We start from the raw sequence: 25725 nt of genomic DNA, 5'->3' as shown, positions 1-25725 counted from the left end.
TGCAAGTCATCAACCTTGGCTGAGCCTAGAGATCTGGTACTTCTTTCAGCCTTTAAACATTGGAAGGCTGGTTTCTCCACTAGTGTGTAAACACAGGCAAGGATGTTGAAGCTGAACTCCTCACCATCGTCATTGCCCTCATTAGGAGTTTCTGATTTTGGCAGTGGCTCTCCTAAAAGTTAAGGGCCATTATTAGAAAGAAATATTTCAGTTGTAGTGTGAACTTGAACAGTACAATGAGTATAATTCTTCCTATGATTGGACATAATAATTACAATATTTTATTTCTAGGAAGGAAAGGAGAACTACAGTAAAAGAGCCCATGAAATGGCGAGCTGTAGACATTCCTTATTAAGGACATTTGTGTTATTATTTTGGCTACATTCTTCCTGGTTCTATAGCCTCCATTAAAACAGTGAGAATAAACAGTTGTAGAGGTTTGAGGCAATGGGGTTTTGAACAGTTTGAGTTAGACTGCTAGTTCTAGTCTCTGCTAATCTTTGGGGAAGCTACTTAACATCTTTAAATTTGAGATGTCTCAGAAAATAAAATGCTTGCCTTATTAGGTCACTGTGAGGAATGAATAAGTTAATGCATGCAAAGCATTTAGCAGAGTATGATACATAGTAAGTAAATACTTAAAATATTGACTGCCATTATTAGCAGCTATTGTCATAAATAAAATAGTCATCCCTAAGCAAGTATGGGCATAAAAATCACTAGTAGAAAATTTTCAAAATATAAATGTCAGGACCCCATCACCTGTAAATTTTTATTCTCTAGTTCTGGATTATGTACCAGGCATTAAAAAATGTTCTAGAGATTATCTTGCTGTAGTTAAGAGTCACCAATGTGGTAGTATCACTAAATTTTTTATCTGGATTTTTACATCATTTTAAACTACCAAGAAATGTGGCTTTCTTTATTTCATGGAGTCCTGCCATTTAGATGAATTAAATAAATTATGGTAAACATGCTTTATTTGGATAACAAGGCATTCAGCAAGAACAAAGCAGTTGGAATCCAACATATTGAAGGAATTGGTCAGAAAGAGGTTTTTCGTTATATTTTTATTTTATTGAAACAGTTCTGGAAAGATGCCTATGATTCCACTTCTGGATGCTGATTCCTGTCATGTGCTGTCTTGCTAGGTGACCCAGGATGACATCGTGGTTGTTTAAAACATTAATCTGTCAGCTTTGTAAACTTCTGCAGACAGCTCTTTGCCATAGTTTTGGACTCATCAATGAGGTCTACATAGCTTTTCAGTTGACAGTGATTTGTTCCATTCCATCTTGACATTATGGCTTGTTCTTTCCAGATTTGTTGGACACTTTGCTATAGACTTCCTGTTATTACCCTGTCATTTGTACTACTTTCCCTTCAGATTTGGTTTCACAATGTGTCTCAGTGGGATGAAATTAACGTTGCCAAGAGTTTGTAGCTATGAAGTCAACACATTCATGTGAAATGGGAATTAAAAGTAATGTGAGAGGGTGCGGCCCGTTCGCGCAAGTGGTTAAGTGCGTGCGCTCTGCTGGGGCGGCCTGGGGTTCGCAGGTTCAGATCCCGGGCGCGCACCGACGCACCGCTTGTTGAGCCATGCTGTGGCGGCGTCCCATATAAAGTAGAGGAAGATGGGCATGGATGTTAGTCCAGGGAAGGATGTTAGTCCCTTTTTTCCTTAGGAAAAAAGAGGAGGATTGGCAGATGTTAGCTCACGGCTGATCTTCCTCACCAAAAAAAAAAAGTGATGTGAGAAAAAAGGTTGCCCAGGATTACTTGATAATGCAAATCCTTGATGGCTGCAGAAATGAGGGAGCAAAAACTTGTCTACACAATGGAAAGCTAGTCTTTCATGTTTCCTGCAGAGACTCAAGCCAGAGGACAGAGAACCATTCCTGAGCTCTGATCCTCTCCCAGGTAGAAGAACATCTGAGGGCAACGTTTATACAATGATAATGACCATAATTCAGTTTATAATAAAGTATTTCAAAACACCTGAATAGTCATTTTGCTCCAAGATTGCAAGCAGAGTCACTAAGTCAGATTTCCTAAAATTATTGAATCTTAGAGTCAGAAGAGAAAAAGCAATGACCTTCCATTCTTTCATTTTACATAGAACTAACATCGATTGTATTGACATTGGTGCTTCTAAGAACCAGGTCTCAATTGCAGACAGGATGGTCAAGACCCGTGGGGAGTGAAAGCGATATGGAGGCTGTAGCACGCTCTGGAGGAAATAGACGATGTGCTGAGACTCCAGCAGGGAGATGTTAGGTAACAAGCAATCTTAGGCGGGGGGAGGGAAGAGGTCAGGGTAGAGCAGAGATATATATCAGGTGGATGGCTCATCAGATAGGCCAAGCAACCGTCAAATGAATGAGCAGGTAGTGATATAGAATGGTATAGAGACATGAGTCATTTGTCCCCAAGAAGGTCGAGTTGTTAACAAAACGCTCCTGTAAAGGTCCCGGGCCTAGACAATGATTGCTCTTTATCACCCAGGAATTTGCTCAAAATAAAACTAGGTATGGACCCAAATTCTAGAAATAGAGGTACAGCAGGAAAGTTGATGAAATCTTGAAATATCAAACTTCAAGTATTCTTTACACATTCCTAACTTGGAACAAGACCAGCACCTGGGTATGGGATGTGGTTGTGCTTGGAAGGAAAGCAGGGGGACCAACCTGTGCAAATTAGAGTATTCTAGCTCAGGACTTTCTGCAGATGGTACAAAGAACAGGGGCATTTTAGGTTCAGCGTTACTCTGGTATGTCCTCCTTTGCTCTGAGGTTTCCAAGTTCTTTTAGAAGATGACCTGACCTCCAAATAAAGAAGGTGAATTCAGCCCTTGCATTAACCCCTGCTCCCTTGCCACCATGGCAATATGACTTTTGAAAAGGCATAACCCCATGAACCTATCAAATAGGTGAATAAAGAATCGTATTTTATCCAATTTGAGAGGTCATCAGTTGTTAATACTTCATGTACTATGAAGAAAACAACATTTCTAATTAAACTATCACATGCTATCAAATGTAAGTCATCCCAGTTTGAGAGATAGTAAACCCAGAAATATTACAGTGTGAAAAAATGTGTCTTAGAACTGATAAAATTTGATATACTTGATATACTTATCAAGTAGATAGAAAAAGTGGTAAATGACTCATCACACCCAAGAAAATGGAATTTTAAGCTGTAGGAGAAGTAAAAACATAGTCTAACTTAACAACAAAAATCTTTCAAAGATTTGTAAGAGTGGGGACACGAGACACGAAGTACAGTTGCAAGCAGGAGAATCTGGCTGAAAATCTGCTTAAATATCAGTTCGACCCTCAAATCTCTGACCCCACCACACACAGCTAGAGGACTGCTCTTGCTCTATACTGGTGAAGTCTAGAGGTTTATTCTCTGGAGGGGATGAAATTAGAGTCTCTTAACTCAGCCCCACAAGGTAAAGTAGTAAAAGTGGGGTATTGAAAGTTGAGAGTGGGAGTAAATGAAATTTTACTTACCAAATTTTGAGCCCCTCCCCTTCACTCTGCCTCCAGCCTCTACCACTACAGGATTTTCCAAACCCTGAATGTTGATGCTCACAGCTGGAGCTTGCGAGAATCTTCTCTGGGAGTTCTGCATGGACACACCCAGTGATTCTCCTGGAAAGTACAGCTAACAAGCCCCACTGATATCAAGAGTCTGATCAGCATTCTATCCCCACTCAGTAGGAACAGACTGCCAGGGAACTTGAGATGTTTCAAAAAGCCTATAAGATGAAAGATAGATTCTAAAACAAACGGAAAATCATTATAAAATAGGAACTTTGCAGAGAGAAGAATTCATAACATTAACATCATTGAAAGAGAAGAGATGATTTCACATCCGTAAAAGAAATATCAGGTGAGAATTAAAAGGAATATTCAGAGAACAAAAACCAAGTCTTAGAAATTATAAGTATAATAACAACAGTGAACCATTGTTAGAGACCTATATAATTAAATTGAGGAAACGTTCCAGAAAGTAAAATTAAAAGATAGAGAGATGAAAAACTGGACGAGGAAAAAATTTAAAGAGGAAACTTAAGGAACTAATGGAGATTTTAGGATCTGACTGATGAGTTAAAAAAACAAGAAAATTTTAAAAAACAAAAGGCAGAAAAGGATAAATTTTTTTCAATAGAATTATAGAATTGCCTAGAACTGAGCAATGTAAGTTGCTAGATTGAAAGGTCCCAGTAAAGGTCCAGAAAATATCTAAAAATAGATTTATATCAAGATACGTCACAATAAAATTTTAGAACACTAGGGACCAAGAGAAGATGCAACAAGTTTTCCGGAAGAAAGGAAAGCAGATTTCATACAAAAATAATAAAAACTTAGAATGTTTCGCACTTCTCAACAGCAACAATGAGAGGCAGAAGATAATAAAGCACTATCTCAAAACTCTAAGGGAAAATTATTTCCAACTTAGAATTCTCCACTTCTGTACCCAGCCATAGGACTAAGTGTGAGAGTAGAATAAAAACATTAGACATGCAAAGTCTCAAAAAACTGCCTCCCATTCTCTCCCTCTCCAAAGACATTTTCCACCAGAAAAGGAAATAATGTAGGAAAATGAAGAGGATGACAGGTCCAGGAAAGAAGAAATCCCACATAAGAGAGGAACAGAGGAAATCCCTAGCATGGATGTAAAGGAAGGTCCCAGAACAACAGCTGTACAAAGGGGGCAGCCAGGCCAGATTAGAGTAGGTTGGAAGGAACCAGATGCGATTTCCTCAGAAGATGAAACTGACATATGATTTCCTGTGTTTGATTGTGTTGAGAAAAGTTTATACAAATCGAGGGAAGTGTTTGGTTGGATTCATGGTAGGTACATAGACAACTGAACAAATGAGCATTGACAACAAAAAAGACAAGCTATTCACTTAGGAAAAACGAATTGTATATTGATGTTAAAGAAATAATACTATAAACAGCATTTACCTCATCATGTTGTTCCACCTAAAATTGCAGTTTGACTATGTGGGGAACATGGGAGAAGATGGGAGATGTGTATCTGTGATGGCAGATGGGGAGATGGAGATGAATCCTCATCTTCCATTGTGGGACATCAACTGATGAGGCCTATCACTGAAAATTCAGGAGTAACTGTCAGAAAGTTAATAGAGATGGATATATAAATCAGACACAGAGTTAAAAGCGCTTACTTCTGAAGAAGAGGAAATGAGAAGGTAGGGGTTGCTGCTGTTTTTCAAATAAACTTGACAAATATTTGACCCACTTCAATTTGTGGATGTACCATTTAATTTAAAAAGAACAATGACAATATTTTTCCTTATACAGTTAGAAATATAGATGTCTATTAAATTATATATATAATTTTATATATTTATGTATTTTATACTTTATATATTTTATATATATATTCAGCGAGGCACTGATTAGAAGGAGGAGAAGCAAAGAAGAGGAAATTTAAACAAAAGAAACAGCACCTAGATAAACCTTTTAAAACCCTTTGAAATGTGTTGCATGTTTTTATTCTTACAATTGATCAGCATACTGAATTCTGAGCATAACATGATTATGAAGAAATTTCATAGAACTATTGATTTTCTTGAAGTCCTACAGGAATATTCTCATATTCACTTGTGATCGTGAAATACCTTCTTTAAATAAAAATTATTTCATAACAAACAACTTGTCCATTCCCTTCCAGGAAGCTTGATACCAGGATCTTCCGTCACTCATTCATAAACATTTACCTAGTTCCAGTTATATATCAGGAATTTTGCTCACAGATAAAATGATAACTTAGGATCTAATCCCTTCCTTCAGAAATTCACAGTCTAGTAGGATACAAACACTTGAACAGATAATCATGATAAAATACGGAAAGTACAAGAACAAAGCTGTAAACTGATTAGCATTGGACCACAAGTAATAGTATTAGACACTCTTGAGGAGTGGAGAATAGAATAGCTGGCCATGAAAGGAACTTAGACCTTCTGTTGCTCATTATTGGGTTTTCCTTTCTTATCTAGCTTGACCCAGCAGGAGCAGCAAGTTTTCTTTGAGGCCTCATTAAGGAGAACCCTGGAGGCTTCACTGCCTTGGCTAAACCTATCAAATCCCATGCTCCTTTCTACTCTTCTCCCTCATGCCTACCTCTGTTCCGTTAGCATACACGAAGACTTTGCACAGGACCACCACTTTGTCTCTGGGGGAGTGCCTGTCATCAATGTACTTTTCTCCTACAGGAGAGGAGATTGATAAAGAAGTCTTGATGCCTGAGCATGTATAGTCCACACACAGTCTCAGAATATGTTTTGGGTCCACCTTCCCACTTTTTCTAGCTGACATGGTCACTTTGAATCCCAAGTCATTGGATTCTAGCAACCAGATCTACGCCGTAGAAAACACCTTGTCTTCCACTATCTAGCATCTCATCCATTGTCTCCATTCTCCACTTCTGTCCAGTACTTTCCATCTTCTCATATTAGTAAAATCGTGGCAAATCTATCCTTACTTAATTCACTATTCAGTCTAAAGTCTTCTACTTCCTCAAATCTAGCTTGTATGATCCCAACTGATACCATGCCACAATGTTAAATAAAATATTTATTTGAAGGAATTAATGAAACTATAAGTATGTGTTTTCTGATTTCAGTTTTTATACTGAGTTAGCTAAGCCCCCTCAAGAGACTTTATATGCTTTTATCCATTTAAAAACATGCAATAAACTCCATTTAGTTAAGCCAAATTAATTATTAATTTAGACTCTTTAGGAAAAAGTTGTAAAACTGTATGATAATTTTTCTTATAATCCTAATGTTTTATCTGACTCAACGATGTGCTATTATTCTAGGAGTGAAAATCATTTAAATCTGGCTGTTAGTAAATTTTAATGAACTTTGGCATCATATATCTGCTACTTTTATAAATTTTTATGATCTCTAAAACATAATTTCCATATAGTGGGGAGATTTAGGTTCTCTAACACTACTTTTATTTTTCTTAAAACTTCCTTTACCACAAGGTGTCTTCTCTAATCCACACACTATTCTTAATTTCCATGAAATCCTAATTTCTCTGGAAGGTTTCTGAACCATGTTTTGGCAGTATTTTTTTTTTTTAACAATTTCATTTAAGTATGATTGATATACAAAAAACTGCCTATATTTAATGTATACCACTTGATGAGTTCGGACAGATACATACACCCACAATACCGTCACCACAATCAAGGTAATAAATATATCCATAACTTCCAAAAGTTTCCTTGTGTCCCTTTGCTTTTTTTCTTTTGGTGATAAGAACACTTAATATGAGATCTACCCTCTTAACAAATTTTTTTTGTGTGTGTGAGGAAGATCAGCCCTGAGCTAACATCCATGCTAATCCTCCTCTTTTTGCTGAAGAAGACCCGCTCTGAGCTAACATCTATCACCAATACTCCTCCTTTTTTTTTTCCCCCAAAGCACCAGTAGATAGTTGTATGTCATAGTTGCACATCCTTCTAGTTGCTGTATGTGGGATGCGGCCTCACCATGGCCGGAGAAGTGGTGCATCAGTGCACGCCCGGGATCCGAACCCGGGCTGGCGGTAGCGAGGCACGCGCACTTAACCGCTAAGCCACGGGCCCGGCCCTTAACAAATTTATAAGCACACAGCACAGTGTTGTTAACTGTAGACATTCTGTTGTATGACACATCTCTAGAACTTGTTCATCTTAAATAACTGAAACTTTTTACCCATTGAACAACAAACTCCCCATTTGCACCACTCCCTAGCCCATGGCAACCACTATCCTATTTTCTGCTTCTTGTAAGTTTGACTGTTTTAGATACCTCATATAAGTGGAATCATGCAATTTTTGTCCTGACTTATTTCACTTAGCATAATGTCTTTCAGGTCCTTCCACGTTGTCGCAAATGTTACAATTTCCTTCTTTTCTAAGGCTGAATAACATTCCAGTGTATGGTTATACCACATTTTCTTTATCCATTTGTCTGTTAGACATTTAAATTGTTTCCATGTCTTGGCTATTGTGAATAATGTTATAATGAGCAAGGGAGTGCAGATATCTCTTCTAGATCCTGATTTCAATTCTTTTGGATATATACCCAAGAGTGGGATTGCTAGATCATATAGTAGTTCTATTTTTAATTTTTTGAGGAACCTCCATTCTGTTTTACATAGTGGTTGCACCATTTTACATTTCCACCAACATTGCCCAAGGGTTCCAGTTTCTCCACATCCTTGCCAATAATTATCTGTTTTTTTAAATATATAATAACCATCCTAGCAGGTGTGAGGTGATTTTGATTTTGCATTTCCCTGATGATTAGTGGTGTCGAGCACCTTTTTATATCCGTGCCATCCATTTGTATGTCTTCTTTGGAGAAATGTCTATGCAAGCACCTTGCCCATTTTTAAATTTTTGCTTGTTTGCTTTTACTTTTGAGTTGTATGAGTTCCTTATTTATTTTGGAAATTAACTCCTTTAAATATTCTTTCCCCTTCCATAGGTTACCTTTTCACTCTGTTGGCTGTTTCCTTTGCAGAAAGGAAAGGAAGCTTCTTAGTTTGATGTAGTCCTACTTGTCCATTTTTGCTTTTGTTTCCTGTGCTCTTGGAGTCATATCCCTTTTTATACTCTGATTTACATCACCACTTCTCCACTGAAACTGCCCAGAAGGCCGTACTAGTGGTTTTTTGACCTGTGATTATTCTTCCATTTTATTGGCTTCTCTTGTTCCTTCTGCTCTCCAAATTCAGATAAACTTCAAAGATCTTTCTTCACTCTTCTTCTCATATTTCTTTATAGTCTCACCTTCACTGAATTAATTTAATACCACATATTCACTTTGAAACAGTATTACAAATTTCACTAAATATATCCACACACTTTTATTTTTCCAATTGATTTCTTGGATACCCACCTGGCCTTATTAGCAACATCCCTCTCTTTAATGCTTTTCCATGTCAAAGTCTTTAAGAAGCCTAGGGAATTATTCAGTCCTGAGAAGTCTGTCCTCTCCAAACATCAACCTGAATTAAAACTGGAGAATGTCATCTTTTCATGCACACCACCGTTTACGTACTCCTCAAGGAACAAGGAAGTTTCTCTTCATCTAAAATCCTAGAAGCTCATTCACTGTTGTGACGATGCCCTAGAGGATACTGTGGAGCCTTTAGGCCACAGGAGCACCTGCAGTTGGACAATCTCAATTGCAGCTCTTCTAGTTCCCAATTCCATGGTCAGTTTTCAATTCCAAGCATAAAACCGCAAGAGGACCAGCTTAGGTCCTGAGGGTTCCTGCCCCCAAGGATGTGCTGTGGCAAACACAGCCCTCCCTATGAGCCTCAGTCCTTTATGTTAGGGTAAGGTAGGAAATGGCTGAGTAAGGCATGTCAGAACCTGGTCTCCAGAGTTCATAGAAATAAAGATTATTTAAATAATGAGTCTTAATATGAATGCTAGTGATCTTCCTATTTTACATTGGCATCATATGTCCTCTATGTTAATGGACTGCTATGGTTTCTAAAACAAAAGAATTGAAAATATTGGGACTATTTAGTCCATCCCATATTAATGAATTCCTTCAACATCCCCCTTCTCTATGTCCAGTTCTCCTAAAACACCATCCTTGATCTCATTTTCTTTCCTACTTTTGAAGGAAGAATTTCTTTCCTGACCAAGGCTAATCCTTTCACCTTATTTATCTTAACATTTTTGTAAAGTGAAGAAAAAACAGAACCTAGGAAAAAGCAGTTTGATGCTGTTTACACAAGGTAATACATGTCAAGCACTGAGCTCAGTGCAGATACATTCATTTAACAGATATTTATTGAGCACCTACTGTGTGCCAGGGCTGCTCTAGACACTAGACACAGTGGCAACCCAGCAGGGAAAGTCTCCACCTGATATGCTGTCCTAGTAATTAAGCTCTCAATAGTAAGTGCTGAATAAAAATTTTAGCCTCCAATTTTATTATGTTTTGTGTTATTATATCAATAAAATACAGAATTTTAGATGAAAAGGAGAAACTTCCTTGTTCCTTGAGGACCTTGACATTTACTATGTACTCCTTAGTGAAGCAAAGAGGGAAAATTCACTTAATTACTTGCTTGTTTCATATACACGACGAAAAGTAAACATTTATTGAATGGACATTTTAAAAAGGCAACATGCTGATTCAGTTTCCTTAATAAAGAAAATGTCAATTCGATTAAAAAATCATCGTGCAAATAAAAGCAACAAGTAACCCAAAGTAGCCTCTATTTTTAATACCCTAGTTGTGAACAACATTAAAGAAAATGTGTAAAAACTGAGTACTTAGCTGGTTAGTAGTGCATTTAGTGTGCATTTTTAAATACAGTGGAAAATATGTGTTTACAAATCAACCATGGGGGGAAATATTGTTAATTCTTGAAAAACTTCCAGTTTTCAGCCGAGATAAAGTAAGAGGGCCCAGAAATACCTTCCTACCTGAAAGAGCAACAAAAAAAACATACAGACAAAAAATATGAAACACCAGTTTTCAAGACACTGAACTTCAGGCAATGAAGGACCGTGATTCTTAAGAGATACCAAGCAAATAAGGTGAGCCCTACAATTTCCCAGCTTACTGCCTTGAGAGAGTTTCCCCACAACAGTGTAGAAGAGCACTGAGGACTCCCTGAGCTGGGGAGACAGAGCTGAGTGTCCAGGGAGGTAAAGGTGGCTAGAATTTGCAGGGCAAAATAGGAGAAAGGTGATCACTGCTCATAGAGAGAACTTTTGAGATCTGCAGAGGGTCCCCTTCTACTATTCAGCAGAGAGCTGAGCAGCCATGTATATAAGGAAACCACCAGGGAGCAGGGAAAGAACCATCTGCAAGGATGGGAGGAAATAGTAGCTGGTGCTCACACCAGAGCCAGAAGTATATGCTTATACCCATCAACCAAGCTGGGAAACCCCTTAATTCATACAACATAGAGTACTCAGAAGGGTCTGCCTAGGGAGTGTAGAGTAATTAGCCCTAGACTAAATACTATTCTGTTGCTTCTATCGAATTTAAATACAAGACTCAAATGTATCACGTTACTTCCAAGTAACTTAACTGTGCCCTAGAACAGAGCTTAAGATATTTGTAGGGATATGAAGATACCCAGAACACAACAAGATAAACTTCAAAATCTTTTATGTTCAGTCAAAGATCACTGTGACACATACAGAGGAGAAATATGGCTCAAACTAAGAAGAAAAATCAATCAGTTATAACTGACACAATTGCTAGAATTAGCTAATCAAGACATTAAAACAATTTTATGTGTGTATTCCATATGTTCAAAAAGTTAAATAGAGACATTGAGGATATAAAAAAGACTCAAATGAAACTTTTAGAGATATTTGATTTATCAATGTCTGAGATAAATGTACACTTGATGGGATTGAGGGTAGATTAGACATTGCAGAAGAAAAGATTGGTTAAGTCGAAGACACCAATAGAAACTATCCAAAATGAAACACAAAGAGAAAAAAATAATTTTTAAAATGGAAAAGAATTCATGAACTGTGGGATAATTCTAAGTGACTTAATATACACTTAATTGTAGTCACGGAAGGAGAGGAGATAGTGGTGAAGAGAAAAAGTTTTTTGAAGAGTTAATGGCTGAAAAATTTCCAAATTTGATGGAAACTATAAATTCACAGATCCAAGAAGCCCAATGACCACGAAGCATAAGATCCATGAAGAAAAGTACACCAAGGAACTTTCCATCAAGTTGTTCAGCACCAGTGATAAAGAGAAAATCTTAAAAGGAGGCAGAGGAAAAAAGACACTGTATATACAAAGAAGCGAAGACAAGGAATGCCATAGGTTTTTTTGTCAGATACAATGCAAATGAGAGGACAGTGGAGCAAAAATACCTTTCAAAAATGAGGGCAAAATAAAGATTGTTGTTAGGTATGTAAAGCCAAAAGAATTCATCATCAAAAGAACCACAAAAAAAGAAATACTAAAGGGAGTCTTTCAGACAGAAGGAAAATTATGCCAGATGGAAATATAGATCTACACAGAGTGATAAAGAGCACTGGGAATTGTGACTATATGTTTAGAAGGCAGCTTGCATGAAAAAGTGTCTCCTGTCACCTCCTTCCCATAAAACTGATGTGAAAAAAACATATAGTGAGACCACAGCCTTCAGCAAACACACCCAAGAGCAATGTCTGTTCTAGCAGAAGCCCAAGAAGGTTTATGAATCCCGACTCAGATTTCTGCACTGTCTTGCCATATTTGACTACTTGTAATGTATGCAAACATGCAGCAAATTAAAGTACTTTAGATAATACAAGTAATGAATTTCCATCTACCTGTGAGCAGTTCTATATGATCTTTAAGTATTATGTTTTTAAGGTGTTATCAACTCAAAGGTATGAGGTGATTTCCTGTTACACAGACAGATTTAAGATAAAATATATTATAAAGCCTGGAAATGAAAAATATCCTAGAACTTGCATATTTTTGTGGAAAGGAACTGCCAAAAAAAAAAAAAAAAGGCAGTAGAACTTGCAGGGAATAGAAGGGAAGGTTTGATGCACAAAATGCATTCACCAGAGGTCTTGGTATTCATTCCTTACGAATAATCTTTACTGTCCTTCAGAATATATAAGAATAAAAATTTGATCTCCAACAACAACATGCTTCCTCAGTTTTAGCATTTTAAAGGGAAAAGTTCAGCTCTAATTTGTAAAGTGTCTCTCACTTAGATCCCCGAAATAATATCAACAGGAAAAAAAAATCGGCTCTTGTGGAAAAGAGCAAGGGTATTATTAATATATATAGAAGACACACCAGATCCTACTTTTTAAAGGTCTCACCCAAGAGTGTCCCTGGGTAACACATACAATAAACTCATCTTTTCTGGGAAGACAGATCCCTGCAATATTGACAGTTTTAATTCTAAACTGACCGCTTCCTTATTCTGCAGTATTTTTCAGCATTCCTGTTTTCCCACCCCGAAACATAACTGTGCAGATAATTTGTCCTTTAAAAGAGGTTAAATGTGACATTATAAAACCTTTTCTAGAACTTTTTAGTTAAAATACATGATTTGCTATAACTATGTTTATTAAAAAACTTAAGTGTATGGAAAAATAAAATATAAAGATTAAAATATGGTGCAAAAATCCTGTAGTTGGAACAGCTAAGATCCTTAATGTACTGATTGAACCCTTTTTCTTTAAAGTTAATCCTTTACCAGGATTTCAGACAGCTCCATAGGAGCATTTTTCATTGGTTCAACTGGCTATTTCTTCTTCCTATTATTATTTTTTGGTGAGGAAGATTGGCCCTGAGCTAACACCTGTTGCCAATCCTCCTCTTTTTGCTTGAGGAAGATTGGCCCTGACCTAACATCAATGCCAGTCTTCCTCTATTTTGTGTGCGGGTCGCTGCCACAGCATGGCTTGATGAGTGGTGTAGGTCCACACCTGGAATCCGAACCCGTGAACCCTGGGCTGCCAAAGTGGAGTCCGCTGAACTTAACCACTATGCCATTGGGCCGGCCCCTCAACTGGCTGTTTTTTAAGGTGATATAGCAAATATCTCAAAGGGTATTCACTTAGTAATTAGGCTGTGTAGAGTCAGTATCCCTGCCGTTCTGCTGGAATTTAAAGCATTAAGAAGTGTGGATTTGAGCATTATTTTCCTTCAGCCTACAGTGTGTAATATGAGAATCAAATTAGGATATAGAGGCACCTAGAAGCCCAATAGAGAATAAACACAATATTCCAAATGATAGAAAAATGAATTGTTTCTTTATTAAATTTTACACTTTTGGTGACAGGAGTAGTAATATCTGTTGGACACTGGCCATCTGCCAAACATGGCAGGGGGTAATTTTTCAAGGACAATGTCTCATTTAATCCTCACCTCAACTTTATGAAATAAGTATTGTAAACTCCTTTTACAGATGATGAAACTGATATTTACAAAGATTAAATAACTTATTCAAGGCCCTGCAGCCGGTGGGTCCCAGGACTATGGTCTAAACTCAGATCTGTCTCAACTGCAGATCTTTCTTTGATTCCGCATCAACATCCTCCACTTCTCAAATTTGGCATCTTGGTAAATCAGATTTTTTCCCCTCCATCATCCTGTCGTTTTGAGCTGAATTCCACTTTTCAAATAGAAGATAGAATTAATCTTTTTGGTGGTTTTATTTCAGGAATTACAGTTTGAAAGACTGACCCGAGAGCTGGAGGCAGAACGCCAGATCGTAGCCAGCCAACTGGAGCGATGCAAGCTTGGATCGGAGACGGGCAGCATGAGCAGCATCAGGTACTGGGCACACTGCTCTTCGCAGGTCTGTGCTTTGAGTTGCCAGTGAAAGTCAATTGTGGTGTTTATCTTCTCCTTACAAACCTGGCAGTGGAGTTGGAACATTCAGTCAGATGTTGGAAGGGAATTATAACCGACCTGATTTAAGATGTTCAAAAAGTATCCTAAATGGCCTGATTTGTACTTGAAACTCTTTTAACAAAATTAACGCCTGCCCTGAATGCAAATTATGCAAATTTTACACAAAGGGAGGCTTTGTATTCACTTAACTTGTTGGAAATCAGGAGATGCCATATCACAATCTCCCAGTTTGGATTTTTTTTTTTTTTTTTGGTAAATGATCCAGAGTTGCAGTTTCCAGAAATGAAAGAAAGAACATTTTGATGTAACCTATATTGTTTGCTAATATATTATGCTAAATTATGAAATTGCTCCTCAAATATCAACCACACTTGCAATTCCCCATGCGTAAAAATATTTCAAATTCGTAGATAGAACAATTATTCATTTGGCGTCAGTTTGTGATTATGAAATGTTTAAAAAACAAAACAAAACAAAACTTAGTCACTTGACCACACAATAAATTATCTGCCTCAGGACCATGTTTTCACATTTAAAAATATAAATGTGTGTGACTGTGTGTTAGTGTGTGACTGCGTGTGTGAAAGAAACATAAATAAAACTCTACAAGATTTAGCTTTCATTTCCCAAAAATGCGTTGTACTTTCCGTCATCTTGTTCTGTTGTGTTTTTGACACTCTATACTTTTAGGGAAGTGTCTTGGTTAAGGAAATGAAAGCTGCTGGCGCAAATAAACTCCAACATTATGGTGACTTAACACGATAGAAGTTTGTTTCTTATTCTTGCAACAGATAGAGGCGGAGGATGCTGGTCAGGGGCTGCTTCTCAGCTTCCCCTCCATGCAGTGATTAAGGTCTCAGCTTCTTTCTTGAGAGCCCTGCCATCCTCTATGGCCTCATCGTCAATTGCATTGTCAATTGCATCTCTGCACCTGCAGTCCATTGGTGAGAACCAGTCACGTGGCCTCTCATAGATGGAAGTGGGGCAAGGATTCTTAGACCTAAGGTCTACAGCCACTCTGATCAGGAAGCAGGAGCATGAGTGTGGTGGTCTCTTAGCTGCCTGCTGCCACAAAAGAATTAAAACATCATTGTATCCATTGCTCTAAAACGTTTTATCATTGTAAGAGTAAATTTGTAGTCGGAATGTTTCCTATTAGAGACATCTGCCATTGGTCTTTTAATATTGTTCTTTGTCAAACAGTGGTAAACCTTTAAATGGAAATCATTGCACCTCTTGTTTTAGACTAGATTACTTAGATGGAATATCATTTTCAATTGCAAAGCCTTATTTAGGATATGTGGAAGCATATCTGCTTTTGTATCCAAGTACCTAGCCTATAAGTAGCTGCAAATAGGTACATTGTGATCTCTTAAACTCATCACAGACTTGTCTGAACTCTCAAATGAACCAAAGCAGGATGGACAAGAAAAAGGAAAAGTGAATTGTATCCACTTAAAATTGTTTACAGAAGGTTGACTGGTTGAAGGTGGTGAATCTAAGGTAGGAAGAAAAATAATATTTATAAGTGTATATTTGACTTAGTACACGTAGTCATACCTATTTGAAGAGCTTTTTGTTAATGGCAAACATAGCTAAGACTGTCAGGTGTTTTAGTTCCATACACACCATTAAACAACATCTATTTTGCTTTGAAACCCATTGTTTCACTATTGGTCAGATTACCTTTTCAATGCGTATTCCTAATCTTTCTGTGATATTTTTGCATACTATACATCTTTCATTTTGTTTTACCCACTCCCAGCTGCTGGTAGGAGCAGGTCTGTGGGACCATGTTGTATGCTGTGCCTCAATTCCCAACTTCTGATTGGATTAGAAATGGATATCTGACCCAAGGGTGATTCATCCAGTGACCAGCCTGTGAGAAATTGGGCTCTTACTCTTGAGAATGTGAAATAAGTGACCCCAAATCTGTGACATCCAGTGGTGGGTGCTAGTGAGTGTTGGCCAAATGGATTGTGTTCTAGTGTGGGAATCAGTGGTGACAGAGAGCAGTCCAACAGAGAGCAGTCCAACAGAGAGAGACCATATTGTTCCTGAAAGTCAAAGAGACTATTAGTTATCATTAGGACTGGCTTCATTTCAGATGTTGCGTCTATGAGATTATTTTCTAAAACTTTCCTCCTCCCTGTTTTGATTTGAGCTGGTTTCTTTTCTTAGGTCCAAAGTGTCTTGAATAGAACACGTCACTGAATTACCAAAGAAGACAGAAAAATTATCCCATGACAACTTTGGTTCTTTACACCATATCTTGTATCCTTAGCTCAGCCCATGACTCATAATCAACAATTCTGCATTAAATTTGTATTAAATAATGGTGTTGAGTGCACATGACACTGCCTGATTATTTCCCCTTGTCGTATAGCTATATCATATCAGTATTCATCAAGCTCAATTATTTTGTATTTTGGAACTCTCATATGAATCTTCATTTGAATAATACAAGCAATTTACTGATATTCACTGGAGAAAAACCAATACATAGCTTCCACTGTTCTTTTTTTGTCATAACCTAGTTGTCTGCTCGGCTTCAGAAATGCACCTTTTGAAATTCAAGTCTTTGTTAAGGGTGATAGACTAACCTAGTTAGCACAACAAAAGGGACATTTAAAACTTAAAAAAAAATAGAATATAAACAATTTTTTAAAAAGGAGAACAGGTAAAGAATTCTGTGATAATTTAGATGTTGTTTCATACTTCCCTTGGGAGGGATAAGAGAGTTTCTTAGAGGAAATGAAACAAAATCGAATTTTTTCAGACTATTATATGAATGGTGAAAATGACTAATAAATATAGTTTGGTTTTGCTCTGACTTTAATGGTGATAGGAAATAGCTCCTTCTAATTCCTAAGACCTCTTTCTAGGTCGTCACATCAATAGTTTAAACTTATTGAAAATTGTTATTAGTATGCATTTATAGCAGTCAACTTTATAGTAGTCAATCAAATCATAAATGAAAACACTGAGAATTTGGAGAAGGGAGAATCTGGAGTTATTTGCTGTTGCAGCATGTGAGCTTCTGCATCCAAGTATATAAGGGTATAAGTAGCTACAAATAGGAACATTATGATCTCTTAAACTCTTCACAGACTTTTCTAAACATCCAAATGCATATCATAGCTTCCAGAATTCAGATCAATTAGTAGTTATCTAAGTGTTATCAATCTTATACAAAGGAATTATTGGTGCTTCTTATGGTAGCTACAGTTCTACCATGTACTTTATCTCCTTGCTATTTTGGTTTTCCTCACTCTGTATCCAGGCAAAACCTTTCCAAGCTGTTGGATCCTTCTCCCTTCCTACATCTAGAGAGTTTGGTTCTGTACCTTCTCCCTGATTCCTCAAAACCATCCAGACCAGAGGCAAGAACATTATTTATGCCCTTTGATGATGCCCTTTATTTAGAGTCATGATCAAATCCCTCCTGCTAGCAGCCCACTCCCACCCACTGGCTCATGCCCATCCCTCAGGCCAAGGCCTTTCAATGAGATCTTGGTCTGGCAACCCAGTGAGCCATCCAGTACTTTCCAGGCTGGGGGCCCTGTGTTGCTGTTGTAAGCCCCATGGTCTGAGGACCTGCCTGTATCCAGGCCTTGTCATAATCTCCATAGACCCCCATAATAACATTCTAACTCATTTTTCTGCCTGCAGTCTGCCCAAATCTGTCCTCCACATGGTGTGAGATTGATCTGTATAATACATAAATCAGAACCATGTCTGAGAAGCACCCTTTCCCACTTCTGCAGTGCCATAAATACACCACTCTTTCCCATCTCAGTGCTTAAGATCATGTGATCCCTTCTACCAAGAACATCCTTCCTCTTTGGCCTGGTCACCTCCTCCTGTGGATGCAAGTTACCCAGCTGAGGCTTACACTCTTATGAATGTCTTCTTGATCAGTCCAAACTGGGCCAGGTGTCTCTTCCTTGGTAGTCATTAGAACTTAAAGCATTGGAGATGAGACTCTGTTGACCCTTCTAGAAGTTGCCTGTCGAAGAATGTTTTAACCTTCAGTCAAAGGATGTGTGGGGATTTTCTCAAGTGCGACTGAAAATTTAAGGACTACAAAATAGATGTCTAATCATACCTCTTGATCCCACAGGCAGCGGGAACATAATGGGAGAGAAATGAAATTCAAATCATAGTTAGACCTATCTTATGGACTCCTCCTGAAGGAAACCTGACTCTTGAAAGACTGATGATGATGCTGATGCTTTACGTCATTGGTCTAGAGCTCAGAAACAAAAGAAATCAAAATTTCAAAGCTAGAGAGATTTGACACAGGATAAATTCTCCGTTGCTAGCTTTAAAGATGGAAGGGGCTGTGTAGCTAGCAAGGCACATGGCTTCTAGATGCTGAGAATGTCCCCAACTGACAGCCAGCAAGGAGAAGAGGACCTTAGTCCTAGAACCAAGAGGAGTTGAAATTAGCTCACAGCTTGAAAGAAGTTGGAAGCAGATTATTCTCCAGAACCTCCAGAAAGGAAAGTAGCCCAGCAGAAACTCTGATGATAACCTTGTAAGACCCTGAACAGAGAACCCCACCATGCCATGCCTGAAGTTTATAAATTTACAAAACTGTTAGCTAAAAAAATAGATGTTGTTTTAAGCCTCTCAGTTGGTGGTAATTGGTTATGCAGTAATAGAAAACAAATATTGCTCTTGTAGAAATATATTACAACATGCTGAATTATGAAAGTGTTTTAGAGAAAATAAATTTTATTCTGTGACCATCTATGTGTGATTCAAAAGTTTAAAATTTGTATAGCCGATTTTATTTTTCATGCATATATGCATGCCTTTGGATTCACATATTAAAATAATCTGTAGCTTTGATTCTAAGAAGTGGTGGTATTTGAATGTGGAGTAGAGTCATTATTTACTGCCGAGTAGGACAACTAAATAAAGCAATCATCTTTAGCCTAGCCATTTTTATAGTATAGATACACAAGACTCTGATTGGAGTTATGTATAGTTAAAGAGACAAAATGTAATATATATATATATAAATTGCTTGCTCCACATAAGAAGATGCTCTTTCTTTCCCACAGATGAACTCTCTAATTTCTTGCAAACAAGTTTCCATGAAAGTCTGCCATATGTTTGGAGAGTGGGATACAAAAAGAATTAATGTTATAAATGTTATCAAAGGTCATTCTCTTTATTAACTAACTTCTGTGAGCCCAAATGCCAACAATTCTATAAATAGAGTCTAAAAATCCTTTCCATATCTACAAAGAAGTCAGGCTTATTTTAGAGAAAATACTGGTTTCTGGTTAAATTAGTTAGCAGTAAAGTATCAAACTTTTGCTCAGGTCTCCACGTAGATCTCTTTCTCCACCAGAAAGAGCAGGAGCATTTATAGCTGTTGCTCCTTTAACCAAGAAGCACCTATTCCTGTAGTCCTCTTCTTTTTTCCCTGGCCATCAGCCCTTTGAGCCTTTTCCATCCTGCCTAGAGTCCAAGGTCACTATTCCGAGCTATCTCTATGTAATGCCCTAGTGTCCTTTGAACTCCCAATCCTGCAGTAAAATTTACAACCTGGGTTAAAACTGCTGTCTCCGCCTCCTCTACACTGAGACTTTGCTGAGCCTTCTCAACCACTAGAAGTAGGTGCTGTCTCTCCTGTTTTCTCTAGTCTCTAAGTAATTCCCCAAGGGCAAGGACTAGGAGTATATACAAAAGCAGTGGCCGGCACAGGATAACTGTCAATCAATGCTGAATGAATAAATGAATAAATGAGTATGCGGTACTTTTATTACTGTTTGTATTCTCATCACTGTTGTTTTGGCAAAATCACCAGTCTTATTAATCTATAAATATTCCCATCTCTATATATTCCAGAATACATGTAGTTTATATATATATATAATACCTATCAAATGTTATATATTATTCTGACCTTGCCAAATCAGAATATTACATTTCAATATTCATTCCAGGTAGTTTTCATGTTAAATAGTATGCTGGATTCCAGGGCCATTTGGTTTGATGTGTTGTGTGTGTAGAACTGTGTTGACTTAGTCTCATACTTTCATTCTGATCTTAGGAAGATGATGATAATAGTGATGACAATACTAATAATAATTATAATTTTAATAATATTAATGGTAATATTTATTGAGCAATTTCCATAGGCCAGGCACAATATTAAATATTTTTAATATCCGCAATATCCAAGAGCGAATGACCAGACATTGATTTTTGAACCCAGTTATCTTTATCCCCCAATTATACATGTTAAAATGCTTCACCATGAAGACTATTATTCAGTCTTAAGTGGTGTCTTGAATTATGTTGTAAATAACCGTCTAAACATTTCCAGTCCATTTTCGTCCTAGGGATACAAACGTGTTTCAACTGATTTTCTGCTTCTTTTTTCTCCTCCACCATCCCCATGATTATAGCTATTTTGGAATTCTTCATCTGAATATGTTTCTGAGATTCATTCACACACAAATGAGGTAAAGAGTGTTAATAATATACGTTATCATTGCTTTTAAATACATCCATAGTAACTGTTCAGAGTTCTCTTGCAAACTGCCAGTGGACAAATTGTACTAATATTTATGTTTGTAAAATATTAGTTATTATATTGTCTTAGTCTGCTCAGGCTGCTATAACAGACTACCATAGGTTGGGTGGCTTATAAACAACATATATTTATTTCTCACATTTCTGGAGGCTGGAAAGTACAAGATCAAGGTGCAGGTAAATTCAGTGTCTGGTGAGAGCCCACTTCCTGTCTTTGCACTGTCTTTGAGTGTGTCCTCACGTGATAGAAGGGGCAAAGGAGCTCTTTGGGGTCTCCTTTATAAAGGCACTAATCCCATTCATGAGGGCTCCATCCTCATGACCTAATCATCTCCCAGAGGTTCTGCCCCCAAATATCATCAATTTGGGGATTAGGTTTCAACATATAACATATGAATTTTGGGGGGACACAAACATTCAGTCTATAGCACATATTAAACATGTTGTTCTAGATTTCTGTGGGATAACACATAGTCAACTATCTTAAGAATTTGATGTAGGTCCTAAAAAAGGTTGAATACTTTATACTTATAATTATTTGATTCATTTCTTATGTCACCTACTTTATTTTAACAGTTTTGCATCAGTTTTGAAGCCTGACTTCTTTCCAAAATAACTTATATCAAAAAAATAATATTAATTTTACATCTAAAAATAATCAATTTACCAAATTTTATTTAGCAATTTTGCATTGAAAAACAAATGTTTTAGGAAAACTAACTTTAATGTATTTTGAAATGTAATATTCTGATTGGTAGAGAACTGAAAATCTTTATATAAATTTAATTGGTCTGGTATATTCTTCATATTCTCTCTCATTCTGATAGCATTTTTTTTTAACTCACAGATCTGAAAGGTGAATTTTGTATTTCCATAAATTAGAGCTAAATATCACCGTTGTGTTTTTATGGTATTGCCTACCTTTGCTAATCTCTTCTACACAAATGGGGATAATGCTCTTCTGTGATTTTGTAAAGATTAAAGGATAAATATAAGTAAAGCATCCCACACACCATCTTGCACACTGTTACTAGTGAATCATATATGTTTTTCCTTCTTGATGAATATGCAGATAATCTTTTCATTGAAGTCTCCTTCCTAATTTTTCTACAAAAGATTATAAAATGGTTCCTCTCACTGTGGGCTAAAATGATATATCAGGACACCACCGCATTTGTCTGCTTCATAACATAGACCAGACGACCACACAGAAATTGACACGATGAAATGGAAGAAAGCTCAAATCAATTTCCCTTTCACATGGTGCAACTTAATATGTCTCCGGACTTTTGAGCTGGAGCTGGAGATGGGACTTTTGATATTGTGTGGTTGTAAAAAGAAGAACAATAGTGCAGGGATAACATATGTATGATAGGAAATGCTCAATAAATTAAGATATAGAAACCAGTGACTTTTTGAATAGATATTTTTCAAATAGAGAACAGCAGGAGATGAACACATTGACCAAAAGATGCATGCTCATTTCTCTCCCAGGTTGTATAAATATGATGATAAGTAGAAGTGCCTGTTGATGAAAGCATTTGCATGTCCTTCATGTCCATTCTGCCTTCACTAAGATGCTGAGGGTCCAAAGGCTTTTACCGAGTTACTTATATTTGTATTTGTTTGTTTGTTTATGCCCATTTCAGAGGATTGGAAACCAGTGATATTTCAACTGACAAAATAACAATAAGCATTTGATCCATTTAAGAAGAAAGAACTTCAGTGGTCCACACTGAGAGATGATGACAGCTTGCTAAACACCATGAACATTGTGTGTTCAAATTATTAAGATAGAAAAGGCAGCAGGGGTATAGCAGGAAGAATGTTGTAGTAAGTGTGAGGAGATCATGGTCTTGGCACCAGTGCACTCAAGATGTGACTTGGGGCAAGTCGATTGGGTTTCCTGGGCCTCCGGGCCTCACTTGTGAAATAGAAACAATGAGTGCCTAGGTTTGTTCTGGCTCTCGTTTTGTGCTCTTCATCTCATTCAAAGCTTTCATTGTAGGCAGTAAGTCACATCTGAATGTTTTACTATGGGGATATTACTTGAACTTGAGTAATAAATCAAAGTAATTAAGTCATGAGGATAGCAAGATGTTACCAAATAGATTTGGTGCTTCAGAGCAAGGCAGATAGATGTCTCTGTGTTTGTGTAAATAGTTTTTTCAATATAGGAATCTCCAGTTAGGTCAAGGAATGGACTTTATATTTTGGAAAACACAGTCTAAAAGAAGTTTGTAAGTATATCATAAACTGCCTCAGATGGTCTAGATGTTTTGAAGTTTGGCTAACAACTGGGATAAAGATAGGGAACTGGAACAGCGTTCAGAACACGGAGAGATCACGTGCAGGGGGCCTTTTGAGAAATAATTGTTGGTTCCATTAAAAAAATGCTTCGAAGTACTTCCAAGGGCCCAAAATGCTAGCAATCACTCCTTGTGCTTCAAAGGTGAATATGATACAGCTCCTGGCCTCCAGGAGATTACTATCAAATACAAAGAGATAACATGATAAAACGTGATCAAATACATTGGTGCCATGAAAAGAACAGGTAGTGGCACCAAGGACGGTTTCACAAAGGGATATTATGTATCAAGGGTGTGAAACATTGGCAGGAAAGGAAGTGGGATAAAGGCTCTGCTCAGAGGACAAGTGCAAAGTCAGAAAGACAAGCGTCACTTTGGAATCAGTGTGGTTGGAGTAGCGAGCCAATGGGGTAGCCTGGTGTTGGATAAGGGTGCAGGTGGACCTGATCATTCTGTGAGCAGCCGTATTAAGTCAAGCAAGAGACTGCGTTTTCTTGAGTGGGCAATAGAACATGAAGACGGTTTTACCTAAGGAAGTGATGTGATCAGCTTTGGTTCTGCCAGCTGTGTAGAGAATGGATTGAAGCCCGTGGAGGCTGGTGACAGTGGCAAAAGTTAGAGATGGTAGCCGTTGTCCATAAGTTGGGTCATAAGACTTAAACCAAGGTCATGAGCAGTTTCCGAGTTAGAGTTGGGAGTGTCTGCGGATTCACTTCTGTCTATGGAGATGGAGTAGGATTGCAAAATTACCATTTATTTTTTAAAAAATTTAGACATTTGGTAGGCTAAGCCAACACTGTGAGCTTAGCTTGTACCGTAAGCAGTGCCCATTTTCAAAAAGGAACCTTTGATTTTTTTATTTCATGGTATGTGAATGTATTCTAATTCCCTTTTATCCAGGGGAAACTATCGTAGAATTTTGAATTTCAGAGATTGCTGCGTTAGCAGCAGGAGCAAAGATGTTGCCTAATTTGTTGACAGTAAAGCTGTATTCATAAGCCATAGTCTTCTCAAACATCTGTTTGTTTACTACCTCAAGAGCTGAGGAAGTTTAGAAATTGTCACACGTTGTCACTTAGTCTTATGCACTTATTTGAGAATGTAACTCTCAGCAAGATTTTATTGAAAAGATCTGTCCAAGGAATTGACTGCCAACTTTACTCAAAATTTAGCAATTAACCTTCTCTCTCTAATTGTGGATGGTGGTATCCACCTGTTGAGAATTCACTGTCATTTTGACATTCCTTGTTTAAGGTAAAGAGTTTCATTCTGTCTTTATTGCCTGTCATATCCTAAATGCCTAACAAATACTGAAGCTCTAATTTAGGGAGGTGGCATAGGGTATTGGTTAGGATAATTCAATTTGGAACCAGTAAGTTTTTGATTTGAATCTCAGCTCTGCATCTTGCTAACTGTATGACACTGGGAACTATGCTGGTCCTCTAGAAACTCTATTTACCTATCTGTAAATTGGGGAGAATAATAGTTACCTTAGAAGTTTGTTGTAAGGATTGAATGTGAAAATGTGTTTAAAACAATTAGCATAATGTTTCTCACTGAGGAAATATTCCATATATGTAGGCAGGCCCTCTTCTTAATTTACTAATTGATTTTGATAATATTACAATTGTCACTTCTCACATACACAGGTAGATAAGAAATGTCCTCATTTTCACAGAGAAATATTATTTATTTATACTTTCCCTTCTTTTTCTTTTATTTAGCGGGTGATTGTGATGTCAAATTAGCTGAAGACAGAGCATTCTAACTACTACCGTTCTCTGCCAGAAAACACTGCAGTAAAGTGATGTTCTTAAGTTAATGTGTGAGTAATATGTACCTGATAATATAACCATGATACACTGAAACATCACACTGTTGAGGACACAGTCTCATCACCATGAAAACTGTGTTCCCTCTCAGGTGGATAGTTGCTCAAGGTTGCTGTAATTTTGAGCGGCTATGTCCCGCTATTAATAAACTTCATTTAATGCCTTTGTAACCTGGTACAAGAAAAGAATTTTACCAAAGAGATGAAGGTGAGAATATAGAAAATCCTCGACTTTAGCTAAACAGTGGAGTTGTTAGCATTCTTTTAAAGCCTTGAGGGTCTTTGAGCGATTGTGGAAGCTAATGATGTCCCTCTGGGACTGGTTTCTAAAAGCTGAAGTCGGCCTGTCTGGTTCCTAATTCAGAGAAGCGTTGCCCACAGCTGTGTCAGAGGATTGCTGGGGTCAGCAAAACATGGGCAAATCTATAGGAACATGGGTTTGTGAAGTCCTCCATTATGACAGGAAGGAGTGCAAGATCTCATTCAGCCATTCATTTATTCATTCATTTGTTCAACACATATAAATCATGGACCTACTATGTGTCACACAATGTAATAGACACTGGGAGTATAGCTCTGGTTAAGGAAAGCAAACTGCCTGCCCTCAAGTAACCTATAATCTT

General features: G+C 37.4%; 1 protein-coding gene across 12 annotated transcripts in view; it reads left to right on the top strand.

The window, feature by feature from the left end:
- The window catches only part of CTNND2 (catenin delta 2), an 879093-nt gene that overhangs the window by 318335 nt on the left and 535033 nt on the right, over positions 1-25725 (top strand). For all 12 annotated transcript variants that reach the window (XM_087443138.1, XM_087443127.1, XM_087443130.1 and 9 more), the window contains one exon: positions 14214-14326. In XM_087443138.1, coding sequence (XP_087299264.1) covers positions 14313-14326 — 14 coding nt within the window. In that variant the 5' untranslated portion in view covers positions 14214-14312. The remainder of the gene's footprint in view (positions 1-14213; positions 14327-25725) is intronic.

The sequence above is a fragment of the Ceratotherium simum genome, chromosome 18 (genome assembly GCF_057802395.1).
Source record: "Ceratotherium simum simum isolate JZ-2026a chromosome 18, ASM5780239v1, whole genome shotgun sequence".
In the NCBI taxonomy this organism is placed as follows: domain Eukaryota; kingdom Metazoa; phylum Chordata; class Mammalia; order Perissodactyla; family Rhinocerotidae; genus Ceratotherium; species Ceratotherium simum.
This window is presented reverse-complemented; position numbering and strand designations above follow the sequence as displayed.